Here is a 16,707-nt window from a genome sequence, read left to right on the forward strand (position 1 = left end):
GCAAACTCTTTCCTGCCTCAGGTCCTGTTGTTCCTTGCTGGTCCCCTAGCTGGTTACACTAACTCATGCCTGCTCTCCACACCTTTACTTACCTTTTCCATCCTTCCTCTTCTCAGAGAGGCCTTGCCTGATCACCCTGTCTCTATTTCAGCATCCTTTTTTTCTCTCCACTCTGCAGTTACATCGCATATGATTTGTGATGATTTTCTCTGTTTGATTTTTTCCTTTGTTCTGTAAGTCCCATGATGACAAGGGGCATAGTTGTCTTGTTTACCATTTTTATGCCCAGTATTTAATATGCTTCTTAGCAGATAGTAGCTGTTGAGTAAATACGGTTGAATGAATGCTTTCATATCTGTGGTTTTGAAAATACAAAGTATAGTTGCAATTGGCTTTGCTAATTTGCTGTTTTTTTTTTTTTTTCTCTGCCTTCAGCACTACTAGAATCCTGTGTCCAGGGATATCATCTCTTCTACACAGAAACTGCTTAGAAACATTTACAGGCCTGTGTATTAAGGGCCTCAGTATTATGGGATTAAACTAAAGAATTCCTTATACACTTACTCACTTATTTTTATGGGCTGTATTAATCATACTATGAAATCAGTCATCATTCATTATGTAAATTTTGGTAATAAAAAATATAATTTTCTGGAATTTCCCCTGTATAAAAATGTTTCTGGAAAAAAAAAAGTTTCTTAGTTCAGGAAAGTTTATAGAATCTAGAATATGTATGAGATATTTTATAAAATTTCACATTATTGTATTTAAGGCTTTTTAATTTTGCTAGTGGCCACCCATGAAGAGTGGGCTTTTTAATTTATGGTGTGGAAGCTATAAGATAAATGAGAGATTAGAATTTGGCCCAAAGAAGTGTTTAGCTTGGCCACCCAATTATTTAAGCATTTTTAATTTTTACTGCTTTTAAGACAGACAGACATTCTTTGTTTTGGTCACAAGTACAACTAGTTACCATTGCTTTATACTGACTTGTTTCTAGATTTATGGTACTTAACTGGTTCATTTAGGCCTTTGTGTGTATGTCTCTGGTTTATACTCTGTCCAAGAATGCATCTTCAGATAATCTTAAATAAAATATATTTACATGCACATATACATGAAAGTGTTCATTAAAAGAATATAAATCACTCATGTTGGAAAGAAATAATACAAAACAGTAGGATAATCAGCACTTCTGGGTTCTAATCCCATCTCTGCCATCAATTAATTGTTTGACCTTGGAAAAGTATTTTTTTTAACCTTAAAGTCTTATTTTTTTTCATCTGTAATTAAAGATTTTAGTTTCTTCTATTGAGTTCTATGATATTATAAATAAGGCATTAAAATCAAGATCAAGATTTAAGGAATTCTAAGACAAAGACAAATTTATTCTCTCATTCAACTTTGTTGTCAACCACTGCTTTATTTAATACAGAAATTATTTTCTGTCTTGCTTGTATATCTTCGTGAACATTTTACTTTTTTTAGAATTGAGAGGCTTAAGCAATAAGTCTTTCCAGTAGTGCTTATATCTTTTAAGTTGTTCTGATATAGCTTATTAGTTGTTTGGATATTCTGTCCCACCCTCAGGATTTCATCATTATATTTGCTTTTTCAAAGAGAATGTGGCTGACCTTTGTGTTTAGCTGTATGTCTCTACAGGGCATAGAACATAATATAGGTAAACTAAATACTGAAGATGTTACTGTATAGACCTTAGTCTACAGTAATAGAACAAACAATCTCTAAAATCTTGGTTTAACATAAACATGTTCTGAGCTAGGAAGAATTGTGGGACATCAGATTGGGAGGATAAGGCAGATTTTGTTAGTTCATGAGCATTCTTGAATTCAAGGTTAAGGATTTAGGGAGCTTTTGCTTTAGGCTATGAATATCCCTTGAAGGGTCTTCCCAGGTGGCACTAGTGGTAAGAACCCACCTGCTAATGCAGGAGATGTAAGAGACGTGGGATGGATTTATAGGTCAGGAATATCCCCTGGAGGAGGGCATGGCAACCCACTCCAGCATTCTTGCCTGGAGAATCCCATGGACAACGGAGCCTGGCAGGCTGTAGTCCCAAAGAGTCACAGAGAGTTGGACACAATTGAAGCGACTTAGCTTGCATGCATCCATCCTTTGAAGACTGTCTTACTCAGGACCCTGTTAGTTGCACATAATACACTCCAATTCAAGATCACTTAAACATAAGGGAAAGTGTATTGGCTCATGTAACTGAAAGTCCAGAGTGACTCCAGGCAAAGCTGGATCCAGTGATTCATTAGGCCTCTTGTTTTCTTGACTCTCCTTTCCTCTGGTGTGGCTCTCTCCAAATGGATCTTTCCCAGAGCTGAACTTATCTCTCATCTGCTTAGTTACCCTATCTGAAGGAGTGTACCTTTCTCTTGACAGTTGTAACCAAAGTCCCAGATTGAGTGGAAGGACTTTTTTTTAAAATTGTGTGGTCTTTGAATTTATTACTGTGACAAAGAACATCTGATGTCATGATTGGCCAGACCCAGGGTCACACGGCCACTAAGGGGTTGACCGCCCCCAAACCTTTTGAACTGAGTGCAAGAGAGCGAAAGGAAATCGCACTGCTACTATCTGAAGAAGAGGAAGCAGTGTTTTACAGGTAAGTCACAGTGAATACTGCAGTCAAACGTGGAAGTGAGGTAAGGAAAACTGTGTGCAGGACAATTATTACATCTGTATAGGATGGAGACCATGGATGAGCGTAGAGATGGCTATTGGATTCTTAACAGCTAATGTAGAAGTAGATTCTGAATGAGAAAAACGACAGTAGGGATGATAAAGGTGAAGGAAATAGTATGAATGAAATTTATATTTGCATTTCACTAGTTTTAAAATTTGTCTAGGAACTAAATTGAAACTTATCCTATCTATGAAAAAAATATTTTATATACAAATTAGTTTAGGAAAAACCACAGAGAGCACAAACTACTTTATTAGTTATAATTATTTTTAAAATAGCTATGCTAGTTGTAAATCATTTATATTTACCCATCAAACTGAATCAGTGGGTTTACTTTGGCAGCATTTTGAGTTATTCCATATACTTTAATGCAACAAAACTTGCTTTTCTTTAAAGAATTAATGTAACACTTAATAAAATTGATAACATATATATATATACACACACATGTATGTGTGTGTCAGTGTACATATTACATACACATACACACATAATCAGTAAGAGATTCACTACTTGGTATTAACTTCTCAAACTTACCACCCACTCCCCTCAAAAAAAGGGAAGAGTCAGGTATTAAGTGTATCTATGCTGAATCCCAAAGTAGAAATGAATGAGTGAAGCTTGTGGTTGTCACTCAACTTGCACTCAGTTTTAGGAAAGCCAGTGTCTTCCTCAGTGGTCTGGATTGGCAAGGCGTCTGTTTGAAGAACACACACTGTGGGCCAGACACAAATGATAAGAAGGTGAATAAGGCAGTATGCTTTAGGAATGAATTACTTCTCTTGGATATAGTTCTGTTCCTTTTACTTATTTATTTTCTCCTATACTCTTTGGACAGTGTTCACTTGAATCAGCCTTTCTAGAGCTGTCAGATACTAATATGTTTCTAGGAAAATCTGCACACGTGGTAACCTATCTTTCACTACAATAGTAGATCTGAAAATATAGGGGATTTTTTAGCCCATAGTCTATTTTTCTGTATATTGAGATATTTATTTATATACAAACTGTTTTGGTGATTTTCAGAAAATGAAAGTGGCTAAGAATGTGAACTAGTTTTTTTGTCATTGGTTTTTTGTTTTGACTCCTTAACCTTAAGTAAAATGAAAACTTATTTCATGAAGTCCAATTATATTAAATGCATATATTATTTGTATATGGTGCATGTCTGTGTATGTACACACCATTTGTATTGTAGAGTTTCTCATTCAGATGTAGTGATTCTTAGCTTTTATTTTGTGACATTGCTGAATGTCTTCAGTCTTCTAGAAGGGGATTTTTAAAACGTTTTAAAACAAAAAAACATCAATTCATTTTTATTGAAAAAATACTTCTCTATACCATTTTATAAGAAGATTGTTGCCAGGAATTCAAGCAATAGCTTAGTGCCATTATCACAAAGGTTTGGCAATCCTTGACTCTTGCAACAGGTGGAAATGGAGTTTAACTCAGGGGCTCATAAAAAATGATTAGGGGAACTATGTAATCATTTTAGTAGCAGTTATTATTTTTTCCAAGTATTTAAAAATACTTAATGACATTCATATTTTATTTGCAGTACTTTTTGGAAAATGTAAGACAAGAGAAGTAGAGGTTAAAAACTGAGATTGTGCTCTGAAATTTGAGTATTGAATATATGAGTAGAGGAAATGGCCACCCACTCCACTGCAGAATTCCATGGACAGAGGAGTTCATGGGGTTGCAAAGAGTCAGACACGATTGAGTGACTGACACTTTCATTTTATGTAAGTAATCATTTTGCTTTTTTTGGGGGTCTGATTTTGTTATTTAGAACTGGGAGTAGGAAAAAGAAGACACACATATACATACACACAAGAAGAAGAAACAGTGGCAGTTTTAGATTTGAGGTACCTGAAAAGCATTCAGTCTTGTGGAAACATGATCTTAATATTTGCCTTCCTTCAGTCAGTTTTATTTTAGATAAAATGCTGGCAGATGGTAGTGATCCACTTAAACAGCGTTGAGTTTTCTTTATTTTTTTTTCCCATGGAAAAAAGCTCCCAGAAAACTTTTGTTCTTTAATGTGTTCAACATGCATATACTTTACAAGTATTAACTAGTATTAAAAATGCAGTTTCTAATTAGATGTCTAAATCTGAGAGGAGTTGTGGTGAATACCAGCCCCTTAGAATTACTGAAAAAGGAAGTTTTGAGAAATAGTTGGATAAATAGTTTTCTTTTTGGCTGTTGCATCCTTCAGCTTGCTCTGGCCCCAGAATCAGAGGAATTTGCATTATCAGTGTTTAAAAAACTGTCATGTTCTAGGGTTTCTAATGCATATTGCCATTTTTGATGATAAACCCTTAAGATATTGATTATGTCAAAACTTGGAGAATTCATGACATTTACATTCTGTTATGACCACAGTAAAAAAGTTACTACTTCAGTTATTATGGATTTTTAGTCTTTAGAAGAGCATCAGTAGTTACAGACTTGGTATGTGTTAGGTTTTAGAGAGATTGTAGGAAATCTGTAAAGTAACATCACAACTTGGTTTTGTTTGCTATTTTTGTTTTACATTTTAAAATGTGGGGGGTGATGGGGAAATCCCTTCTTTCCGAATTTATCTATATGAGTCACCTGAAGCCTTCCCTCTAATAGAGTTTAATGAAATAGTGCTATTTGAATCAGTATTTCCACATTTGCAATTCAGAATATTCAGTTTGAAATCATCAGCATTCATTTTCATTTCTGTTTTACTTTTCAATTTGTCGTACTTTTTTTTTTTTTCAGCTGCTAAGCATACTAAACCAAGAATGTCTTCTTTTTTCATAGACATGGAGCGTCAGTTGTTCTCTCACTCTGTCTTGCTGACTAATGTGGCATTTGTTCACAGCTCCAAACCACAGATTAGACACTTAGATATTGACTAATCTTGACTTATAAATATTAGCCACACAATGTGAATTCCTTCAGTGTTTGGGCATTCCTAGGAATGTTTGATGGGTTTTAAGTTTCTCTTTGTACCTGTTAGATGAATTATTACGTAGTAACTGTGAGGGACTTGGGGAGAACACTGGACTCTTAGAAGTCAGAGGAGCTGAATTCAAGACAAGGTTCAGCCACTTAGCTATCAATGGGCAGATTCATTGTCCTTTTGTGTCTTCATCTGCAAGACAGTGAAAAGAAAAAATAATACCTGTCTCTTTATCTTCAGGGTTTGTTATGAGGATCAAATGAGATAACGTTCAAAGAATATTTTGTAAACTGAAGATGCTATTGTGAAATTAGAATTTGTGCTGTTGTTCTTTGTAACTCATTTGTTCTGAAATGTTCATTTTTAGGTTATTAATCTCTAGCCGTTATTTTCTTTTAAAATGTAAGTAGAAGAGATGGCATAAAATTAATACTTTAATTTAAAAAATTTATGTTTCAACAATGTTTGGCCCACAGCTACAATATGCTGCTGTGTTTGTTCATCAATACAGATGGTTCATAGTGATTGGGGGAAATGATAGTATGGATATTATTCAGATATTTTTGGTTTCTATTTAATTTATTTCAGTTGTGGCATCAATTTTGAATTATAACTGAACCAGCAGCAGTCAACTAAATATTATAGTGGGTGTGTGTCTGCTCAGTTTCTTCAGTCATGTCCGACTCCTTAAGACCCTATAGACTGTGGCCTGCCAGGGTCCTCTGTCCATGGGATTCTCTAGGCGGGAATACTGGAGTTGGTTGTGGTGCCCTCCTCCAGAGGATCTTCCCGACCTGTGGATTGAATCCATGTCTCTTAAGTCTCCTGCATTGGCAGTTGGGTTCTTTACCACTAGTGCCACATGGGAAGCCCATTATAGTGGGTTGTTATTGTTGTTGAGTTGCTCAGTCATGTCCGACTCTGCAGCACCATGGACTGCAGCACACCAGGCTTCCCTGTCCTTCACTGTCTCCTGGAGTTTGTTCAAGCTCATGTCCATTGAGTGTATGATGCTATCCAACCATCGCATCCTCTGTTGCCCTCTTCTCCTCCTGCCCTCAATCTTTCCCAGCATCAGGGTCTTTTCCAATGAGTCAGTTCTTCACATCTGGTGGCCAGTGTTGGAGCTTGAGCTTCAGCATCAGTCCTTCCAATGAGTATTCAGGACTGATTTCCTTTAGGATTGACTGGTTTGATCTCCTTGCTGTCCAAGGAACTCAAGAGTCTTCTTCAGCACCATAGTTTGAAAGCATCAATTCTAATGAATTGAAATAGTGGTCAGATCTGTATTTCTATAATTAGAAAAAGTGAGCTAGTACTTCATTGTTTATTCATTTTTTTCAGCTAACATTTGTTTAATAATTCTTATTTTGTAGGTATTTTCCCAGGTACTTGATTGATTTGAAAAAAATTGATTTGAAAAAAATTTTGTGTTTATGAAAAAGGTAAAATAGAAGGTGGCTAAATTAAATCCTTGTCTGTTAAAGACTTTAAAAGAGGAAAAAGGTATACATTTGTGTCATGGTTCTAAATGTTTGACAATATCTGCTTTTTTTTTTTTTTTTAAAGAAAAGCAGCTTTCATGCCTATTGAAAAAAATGACTGTAATTTTGTAACACAAAAGTAGGTTTTTCACATGTACAGTATCAACTCTTTGTTTAAACCCCAAAGAATTATATGCATGTCTGAGCTTTCAGAAATTTTACATTAATTTTAATAAAAGAATAACAGCTGAATAACTGCCAAAAATATTTGTTAAATGGAAACAAATGTTCTAATATGTTTATTTCAAGTTGATATGAATTTTAGTAAACATAACAAGTTTCTTATTCACAGTAGAAATGGCCGTTTTAGGTCAGCTGTATCACTGGCTACCATATTTGTGCAGATCATTTAGCTGGAGTATATCATCTTTAAAACTAATTATAAATGTGCTTGAAAGCTTTTTATTAGTAGGTAAAAATTTTGACTAGACCTTGTATGTATTAGTTTTGCTTTTTTCCCACCCTGTAGAAGTAGACTTTCCTTATTTCTTTCAGTATACTTTTACCTTTGCTAATTGGAGGTGAAGGTAAAATACGACTGCAGGTGAGCTGGAGAAATCTGTTTGCCGAGCTTATTGCAGAGAAAGTGACCTAACCTGCTCATTTGACTTCCTCTGTTTCTTTAGACATTGTATTTGAATTATTTCTTATACCTGGTAAGAGTTAGTTGTTGTTGAGTCGCTCACTTGTGTCCGACTCTTTGCAACCCCATGGACTGTAGCATGCCAGGCTTCCCTGCCCTTCACTGTCTCCCAGAGCTTGCGCAGACTCATGTCCATTGAGTCGGTGAAGCCATCCACCATGTCATCCTCTGTTGTTCCCTTCTCCTCCTGCCTTCAATCTTTCCTAGCACCAGGGTCTTTTCTAATGAGTCAGATCTTCATATCAAGTGGCCAACGCACTGGAGCTTCAGTGTCGGCATCCATCCTTCCGATGAATATTCAGAACTGATTTCCTTTAGAATTGACTGGTTTGATTTCTTTGCAGTCCAAGTAACTCTCAAGAGTCTTCTCCAGTACCACAGTTCAAAAGCATCAATTATTCGGTGCTCAGTCTTCTTTATGGTTCAACTCTCACATCCATACATGACTTCTGGAAAGACCATAGCTTGGACTATACTGACCTTTGTCACCACAGAGACCTTTTTCTCTGCTTTTTAATATGTGGTTTAGGTTGGTCATAGCTTTTCTTCTCAGGAGCAAACGTCTTTTAATTTCATGGCTGCAGTCACCATCTGCAGTGATTTTGGAGCCCAAGAAAATAAAGTCTGTCACTGTTTCCATTGTTTCCCTATCTATTTGCCATTAAATAATTCGACTGGATGCCTTGATCTTAGTTTTTTGAATGTATAGTTTTAAACCAGCTTTTTCACTCTCTTTTTTCACCTTTATCAAGAGGCTCTTTAGTTCCTCTTCGCTTTCTACCATAATGGTTTTGTCATCTGCGTATCTGAGGTTATTGATATTTCTCCCGGCAATCCTGATTCCAGCTTGTGCTTCATCCAGCCTGGCATTTCACATGATGTACTCTGCATATAAGTTAAATAAGCAAGGTGACAGTATGCAGCCTTGATGTGTGCTGTGCTTAATCATTCAGTCATATCCAACTCTTTGTGACCCCATGGACTGCAGCCTGCCAGGCTTCTCTGTCCATGGGGATTCTCCAGGCAAGAATACTGGAGTGGGTTGCCATGCCCTCCTCTAGGGGATCTTCCCGACCCAGGGACTGAACCCAGGTCTTTTGCATTGCAGGCGGATTCTTTACCATCTGAGCCACCATGGAAACCCAAGGATACTGCAATGGGTATCCCTTCTCAGGGGGTCTTCCTGACCCAGGAATTGAACTGGGCTTTCATGCATTGCAGTTGGATCCTTTACCAGCTGAGCTCCCAGGGACAGATGAAGCACAAGCTGGAGTCAAGATTACCAGGAGAAATATCAACAACCTCAGACATGCAGATGATACCACCCTTATGGCCTTGACTTACTCCTTTCCCACTTTTGAACCAATCTGTCATTCCATGTCCAGTACTGCTTGTTGCTTCTTGACCTGTACACAGGTTTCACAGGAGGCAGCTCAGGTGGTCTGGTATTCCCAGCTCTTTAAGAATTTTCCACAGTTTGTTGTGATCCACACAGTCAAAGGTTTCAGTGTAGTCAATGAAGCAGAAGTAGATGTTTTTCTGAGATTGTCTTGTTTTTCTGTGATCCATTGGATGTTGGCAGTTTGACCTCTGCTTCTTCCGCCTTTTCTAAATCCAGCTTGAACATCTGGAATTTCTCGGTTCATGTACTGTTAAAGCCTAGCTTGGAGAATTTGGAACATTACCTTGCTAGTATGTGAAATCAGTGCAGTTGTGAAATAGTTTGAACATTCTTTAGTACTGCCTTTCTTTGGGCTTGGAATAAAAACTGACCTTTTCAAGTCCTGTGGCCACTGCTGACTTTTCCAAATTTGCTGGCATATTGAATGCAGCACTGTCACAGCATCATCTTTTAGGCTTTGAAATAGCTCAGCTGGAACTCCATCACTTCCACTAGCTTTGTTCGTCATGATGCTTTATAAAACCCAGTTGACTTCACGTTCCAGGATGTCTGTCTCTAGGCGAGTGATCATTCTGTCATGGTTATCTGGGTCATGAAGATCTTTTTATATAGTTCTTCTTCGTGTTCTTGCCACCTCTTCTTAATATCTTCTGCTGCTGTTAGATCCATACCATTTCTGTCACTTATTGTGCCCATCTTTGCATGAAATATTCCCTTGGTATCTTTAATTTTCTTGAAGCGAACTCTGGTCTTTGGCATTCTGTTGTTTTCTTTTATTTCCTTGTATTGATCGCTTAGGAAGGCTTTCTTATCTCTTCTTGCTATTCTTTGGAACTCTGCATACTGATAGGTATATCTTTCCTTCTCCTTTGCTTTTTGCTTCTTTTCTTTTCTCAGCTATTTGTAAGGTCTCCTCAGACACACATTTTGCCTTTTTGCATTTCTTTTTCTTGGGGATGGTTTTGATCACCACCTCCTGTACACTGATACACATCTCTGTCCATAGTTCTTGAGACACTATGTCTATCAGATCTAATCCTTTGACTCTCTTTGTTACTTCCACTGTATAATCATAAGGGATTTGATTTAGGTCATACTTGAATAGCCTAGTGATTTTCTCTACCTTCTTCAACTTAAGTCTGAATTTGGCAATAAGGAGTTTATGATCTGAGGCACAGTCACCTTGCAGTTTTGTTTTTGCTGACTGTATAGAGCTTTTTCATCTTTGTCTGTAAAGAATATAGTCAATCTGATTTTGGTATTGAGCATCTGGTGAGGTTCATGTGTATAGTCATCTCTTATGTTGTTTGGAGAGGATATTTTCTATGATCAGTGCATTCTCTTGGCAAAACTGTTAGCCTTTGCCCAGCTTCATTTTGCACTTCAAGGCCAAACTTGCCTGTTACTTCAAGTATCTCTCGACTTCCTACTTTTGCATCCCAGTCCCCTGTGATAAAAAGAACTTCTTTTTTCGGTGTTAGCTCTAGAATGTCTTGTAGGTCTTCAGCTTCTTTGGCATTAGTGGTTGGGACATAGACTTGGTTTGTGATAATGAATGGTTTATCTCAGAAATGAACAGAATTTATTCTGTCTGCAGAGAGATTGCATCCAAGCACTGTATTTCCAAGGCAGAGTAATGTACCCAAGTACTGCATTAGCCTGAGATTGCACCCAAATACTGTGTTTTGGACTCTTGTTAAAGAATTAAGTAAAACTAATAAACACCAACTACTGACAATCCTCTTCTCAACTTACCCTCTTCCAGACAATTCAATATCTTCTTTCATCCATTTCTTTTGCTCTTCATTTTCGATATTTTGTATAGTGGTTCACTAAGTAACAAACAATTCTGAATAGCTATTAATAACTTTTTTATTTTTTGTCACTGCTAAATGGTGGTAACTATTCCATGATACTTGGACAGTATTAGTAATGGTGAGGAAGTGGTCATTCTGTGAGTGGATGAGAGGAAAAAGAAAAATTTGTAAAGTAACAGATGGATAACTCATGTATTTTTGAGCAACTGAAATTCAAATGCAAACAGGCAAAGTATACTTTAGGGTTCTTTTGGTGTCTTATGATATTTAATACTGCCTTTTTCTTGAACTTTTATAAGCAAATGATCATCATAAATTTTCCCAGGAAATATTGTTATTTCTAAGTTCCCTGAAGGTAGAGGCACGGCCTTTTCCCACAGCTTTTCCCAAGGTCCAGTTCTTAGTGTTCAGTAAATATTTGTTGGATTAGTGAATAAATAATACTAAGAAATACCAGTAAAATTCATAAGACATATACTCATACTCTTTGCTATGTACAATTTTCTAATTGTATTTATTTATGAATTAGAGACACATAGGAAAACAGTACTCACTGATTTTCTATCATATGACATTATTTAACAGTTGCTTGGTCTTCCCAGGTGGCTCAGTGGTAAGGAATCCACTTGCCAAGGCTGAAGACGTGGGTTCCATCCTTGGGTAGGGAAGATCCCCTGGAGGAGGAAATGGCAACACACCACAGTATTCTTGCCTAGAAAGTTTCATGGACAGAGGAGCCTGGCAGGCTATAGCCCATGGGGTTGCAGAGTCAGACAAAACTGAGCCAGTGAGCACACAGCACGTTACTTGCTTCACAAAGTTAAACATCCTAGTTTCTTCTTCTCCTTTCTTTCTCTGCGTATTACAGTGTCCTGCACGTAGTGGCTGTTAAATACCACACTTGCATTAATACAGTGCTTTACTTTAGTAGAAATACTTCATGCTTGTTGGAGTAGGTGGCTGTTTTAGTGGTTTTCACTTTTCTCTTTTAGATTCTTTTTCAAGTAGCAGAAGATGAAGCTGTATTGAGTTTGAAGCACATGAGACAGAACTTAAAGTGATAAATAGGAGGTATAAGATTTGGAATACTGAGGCTTTTCTTTTTCCATGATACAGTGGCAAAATGCATAAAATGGTTACTGGTTTTTAGTTAATTGGCCAAAAACTTTAGTTTGGAGAATACAAATATGATGAGAAAATAAGGTTTCACTAGACATGAACTTACTATAAGTTGTTAAAACCCAGGAGCTTTTTGGAAGTGTACAGATTATGACAACAGAAGGAAAGTGGAGGAATAATAATGATTTACAGTTGCTGGGGGTTTACCTGTTGACTTAGCAGTGATATCCATCTACATGGATTACTTTGTAGAAATAGTTCATTACTGTTTTTCAGGATAGTGTTGCTTGACTTTTGTAGCCCTTTTGAGCATTTTCAACAGTTCCATAGAAGAATACCCTCCTAGCTCTTGTTGTATTTTAAGTATTTATCGTATTCCTTCTACGTTACTAACAACTTTACTTGTATCACTGTATTTTGGCAATGTCATCCATTTGACCATCCTCTTGCCCATTCCTCTCTGGGAAAATGTCTTTATTGTTAAAGAAAACCCTGAATAGCTTTCATTTCAATTCAATATACAATTGACTCTTAAACAACTTATGGTTACCCTCCCAACTTAAAAATGTTAGTATAACTTGACAGTTCGCCCTCTGTATCTACAGATCCACATCTGAGGATTCAACTGAGAATCAATTGAGTATTGCTTATTTTTGTACATATATTGTGCATATTTATTGAAAAAAATTCACTTATTGGGTGGGCTCGTTTGGTTCAAACTTCTGTTATTCAAGAGTCAGCTGTTCTACTTCTGTGCTTTCTGCCTTTTATAAGCATCTGTTTACCACTGGAGAAGGAAATGGCAACCTACTCCAGTATTCTTGCCTGGAGAATCCCATGGACGGAGGAGCTTGGTGGGCTACAGTCCATGGGTCACAAAGAGTTGGACACGACTGAGCGACTTCACTTTCACTTTCATTTACCACTTAATAGGAGTAAATTTGCAGAAGGCAATGGCACCCCACTCCAGTACTCTTGCCTGGAAAATCCCATGGATGGAGAAGCCTAGTGGGCTACAGTCCATGGGGTTGCTAAGAGTCGGACATGACTGAGCGACTTCACTTTCACTTTTCACTTTCATGCATTGGAGAAGGAAATGGCAACCCACTCCAGTGTTCTTACCTGGAGAACCCTGGGAGCCTGGTGGGCTACTTTCTGTGGGGTTGCACAGAGGCAGACACGACTGAAGCAACTTAGCAGCAGCAGCAGCAGAAGTAAATTAGGATTGTTATCAGTGCCATTCTAATATCAAATTTTTATATCTTTTCTCCCCCTACTTCTCAGCCCTGTCTTGCTTTTGATTCCTATAAGCAATCTCTTTTTTGGCATTAACTTTGACCTCAGCTTGAAGGGCAGAAACCTTCTTGACCTCTTTTAGGTCACTCTGATTAGTTCTTATTTTGTAGCCTGATGTCATTTCTCCTTTCCACTACTTTTAAATTATAGCTCCGTCCTGTGTCTTGTTATAAACCTTTTTGTTTGACTACCAGTTACTTTTCCAATAAATAATTTTCACTCATATGGTTAATGAATGATAGCCTGGTCCTTTGCTTGTGATAACACTATTCGTCTTAAGCATATTCTCCATTTGGTGAAGAGAACTTGCTTCCTATAGATGCATTGCTTTTTCTAGTTTTGATTTCTATGAGTGGTCACATTACTGAAAATTTTAAACATATAGAGAAATAAAAGGGAGTAGATAATGAGCCTATTTACCCTTAAACAATTATAAATAATTCCCCAATCTGGTTTTATCTAAAATCTGCTTAGCTCTTTCCTATTCCATATTATATTGAAGCAAATTCTTGATGTTCTATTAGTAAATTACATATTTCACTGTGTATGTCTAAGTGATAAAAATCCCTCTTTTTTTGCGGGGGCGGTTGTACCTCATGGCATGTAGGATATTTGTTCCCTGACCAGTGACCAGAAATAGGACCCTCACCTCCTGCAGCGGAATTGTGGTCTTAATCCCTGGACCACCAGGGAAGTCCCTATAATTTCTTAAAAATAAAACATAACTGTAGAGTGATACCATTATCACCTTAATAAATCCTAAGTAATTCCTCAATATCATAAAATACTATATTTACCATACATAGGGTGCTACTATATGCTAAGGAGGAGAAAATTAAATCTCCCAGGACTCAGAGTATGCTCAGCATGCTGTGCACTAAATGGCTGTCCAGTAGAGGCTTCCTTTTGCCTAGAGAGGGGAAATCTGGTGCTTCTTATTTGAGAAATGATTAATTGGTTGGATTTAGTGGCTCACTTAGTATCTTTAATGCTTTGTATTCACTTTCTTTTATTCCTGCATCTTATATGTTTTATTGCCTTGTATAAATAGTGCCCTCTGGAGTTGTGAGACCAAAGCCTGTGATGCCATGGGGGCAACCCTACCTGTAGATGGGCCCTGGACATCAGCATTTATATTTAAATATCCTGCAAGTCTTTCTAAAGTAAAACCAGGGTTGAGAATGCTGGTCTAGTTATATATGATCTGAGCTTAGTACAAATAATAGTGTCTATTATACTTTATCTTCACCAGTTCAAGATTGTAAGTATAAATATAGCTCAGTAATTCTCTTAGCTTTGTTTCACTTGCGGGGTATTTCCTTTCTTTTTGTTTTGTTACTTTTAAGGGATAATTATAGTAGTATGAAACATTTTGTCCACATAAAAGCTTAGTAAAGAGGTTAAATGTTTTTGCTAATTAAAGACAACACTAATTGGACAGATTGTTGTTTTGTATTAGTAAATTTAATTATTTTTTAATCAGAGCACAAGAATTTTTTTTTAAGAAATGCTGCTATTATTTTTTTTCACTATGTGAGCAATTTAAATAAATAAATTTTTTTTTTTGAATAGTTGATTATGCTTGGTCTGTAGTTGGGACAAAGATAAGACATCATAACCCTCGGTCCATATACACCTTACCTATACCTAAGTCATCTTCCTTTTCTTCTTCCTTCCTTCCTTTTTCCTTTCTTTCCTTCCTTCTTTCTTTCATGTCTCTGTGTTCATGTGTGTATAATTATGACACTGAACATTTGCAGAAGTATTGAGTAAAATGTCATTAATTTTCTTTTCACTTTTGTGTGGTAGATTAGTATGTATGTCAAATCTTACTTCCTAGGAAAGGAAAGTGATATGTTCAGAAGTCAAATGGTTTGTCTATTTAAAAAAAATCAAATTAGGAAATTAGAATTGGCTAAGATAGTAGCCTGTGGTTTATCCTGTTCAAAAGCACATTTTTCAGTGTCATGAATGCTTAGTTTTTTAAAATATTAGGTGTTGCCAGTCTTGGTTTCACTAAAATAACATATTTCTTGGAAATCTTTTAATCACTTTTAAAATTTGAGTACATGTGTGATAAGTCACTTCAGTTGTGTCTGATTCTTTGTGACCCTATGGACTGTAGCCCGTCAAGTTCCTCTGTCCATGTCATTCTCCAAGCAAGGATACTGGAGTGGGTTGCCATTCCCTTCTCCAGGGAATCTTCCTGACTCAGGGATTGAACTCGTCTCCTGCAACTCCTGCATTGCAGGTAGATCCTTATCACTGAGCCACCAGGGGAAGCCTGAGTGGCTTATTTGATTGGCTATCTCTTATTATACTGATGTAACCAACTGTATTAATTTCCCAAGATTCTATAACAACATGGTTTATTCTGTCACTAGAAGTCTGAAATCAAGAGCTGGCAAGACTATACTTCCTCTGAAGGGTCTAGGGAAGAATTGTTTCTTGCCTCTGCCTAACTTCCAGTGAATCTCTGCAGTGTTGGGCATTTTTGGCATGTAGGTGCATCACTTCAGTCTTTGCCTCTGTTGTCACATGATTTTCTTCTGTGTGTGTATCTCTTTATGTCCTTTCCTCTTTTTAGAAGAACAGATGTCATTGGATATAGAACCCATACTAGTCTAGTATGATCTCATCCTAACTTGAATACCAGGGGTTAGGACTTAAATAGATCTTTTTGGACAACACAGTTCAACCCATTATACCATCATCCTTGAATTCACTATATCATATGATGCCTGTTACATTCTAGGCTTATAATACATTTTTGTTAAATGAAGGACTGCTTGGTACCAGTATGTAAATACAATAAGCCATGATAAAGTCATTCACTCTGGAACCATTGCAGTAAGAAATTATATAGTCCACCCCCTCCGTGAAGAAGTGTGAGGTATTATTTTCAGCTTATCAGTAAAAGCAGCAAAAAGGTTTCAGTGACTTCGCTATGGTCACATAGGTAGCTGTCCACAGGGTGCTACGGCATGCACGCTAAGCTGCATCAGTCATGTCTGACTCTGCGACTCCATGGACTGTAGCCTACCAGGCTCCCCTGTCCATGGGATACTCCAGGCAAGAGTCCTGGAGCGGGTTGCCATGCCCTCTTCCAGGGGATCTTCGCGACCCAAAAACTGAACCTGTGTCTCCTCTGTCACCTGCCTTGGCAGTTGGGTTCTTTTATGCTGGAGCCACCTGGGAAGCCCTGGGTGCTATTGACAAAATGTTAATTATTTGC

General features: G+C 37.2%; 1 protein-coding gene across 13 annotated transcripts in view; it reads left to right on the plus strand.

The window, feature by feature from the left end:
• GTDC1 (glycosyltransferase like domain containing 1) overlaps positions 1-16,707 on the plus strand; it is a 523,084-nt gene that overhangs the window by 126,157 nt on the left and 380,220 nt on the right. The window contains exon 1 of one of the 13 annotated variants that reach the window (XM_060410065.1): positions 4,277-4,458. The exons of the other annotated variants lie outside the window; for them this stretch is intronic. Within the exon in view, the coding sequence (XP_060266048.1) occupies positions 4,457-4,458 (2 nt within the window). The 5' untranslated portion in view covers positions 4,277-4,456. Of the gene's footprint in view, positions 1-4,276; positions 4,459-16,707 lie in introns of those variants that run through there. 13 annotated transcript variants of the gene reach the window in all.

The sequence above is a fragment of the Ovis aries genome, chromosome 2 (assembly GCF_016772045.2).
Source record: "Ovis aries strain OAR_USU_Benz2616 breed Rambouillet chromosome 2, ARS-UI_Ramb_v3.0, whole genome shotgun sequence".
Classification (NCBI taxonomy): Eukaryota; Metazoa; Chordata; class Mammalia; order Artiodactyla; family Bovidae; genus Ovis; species Ovis aries.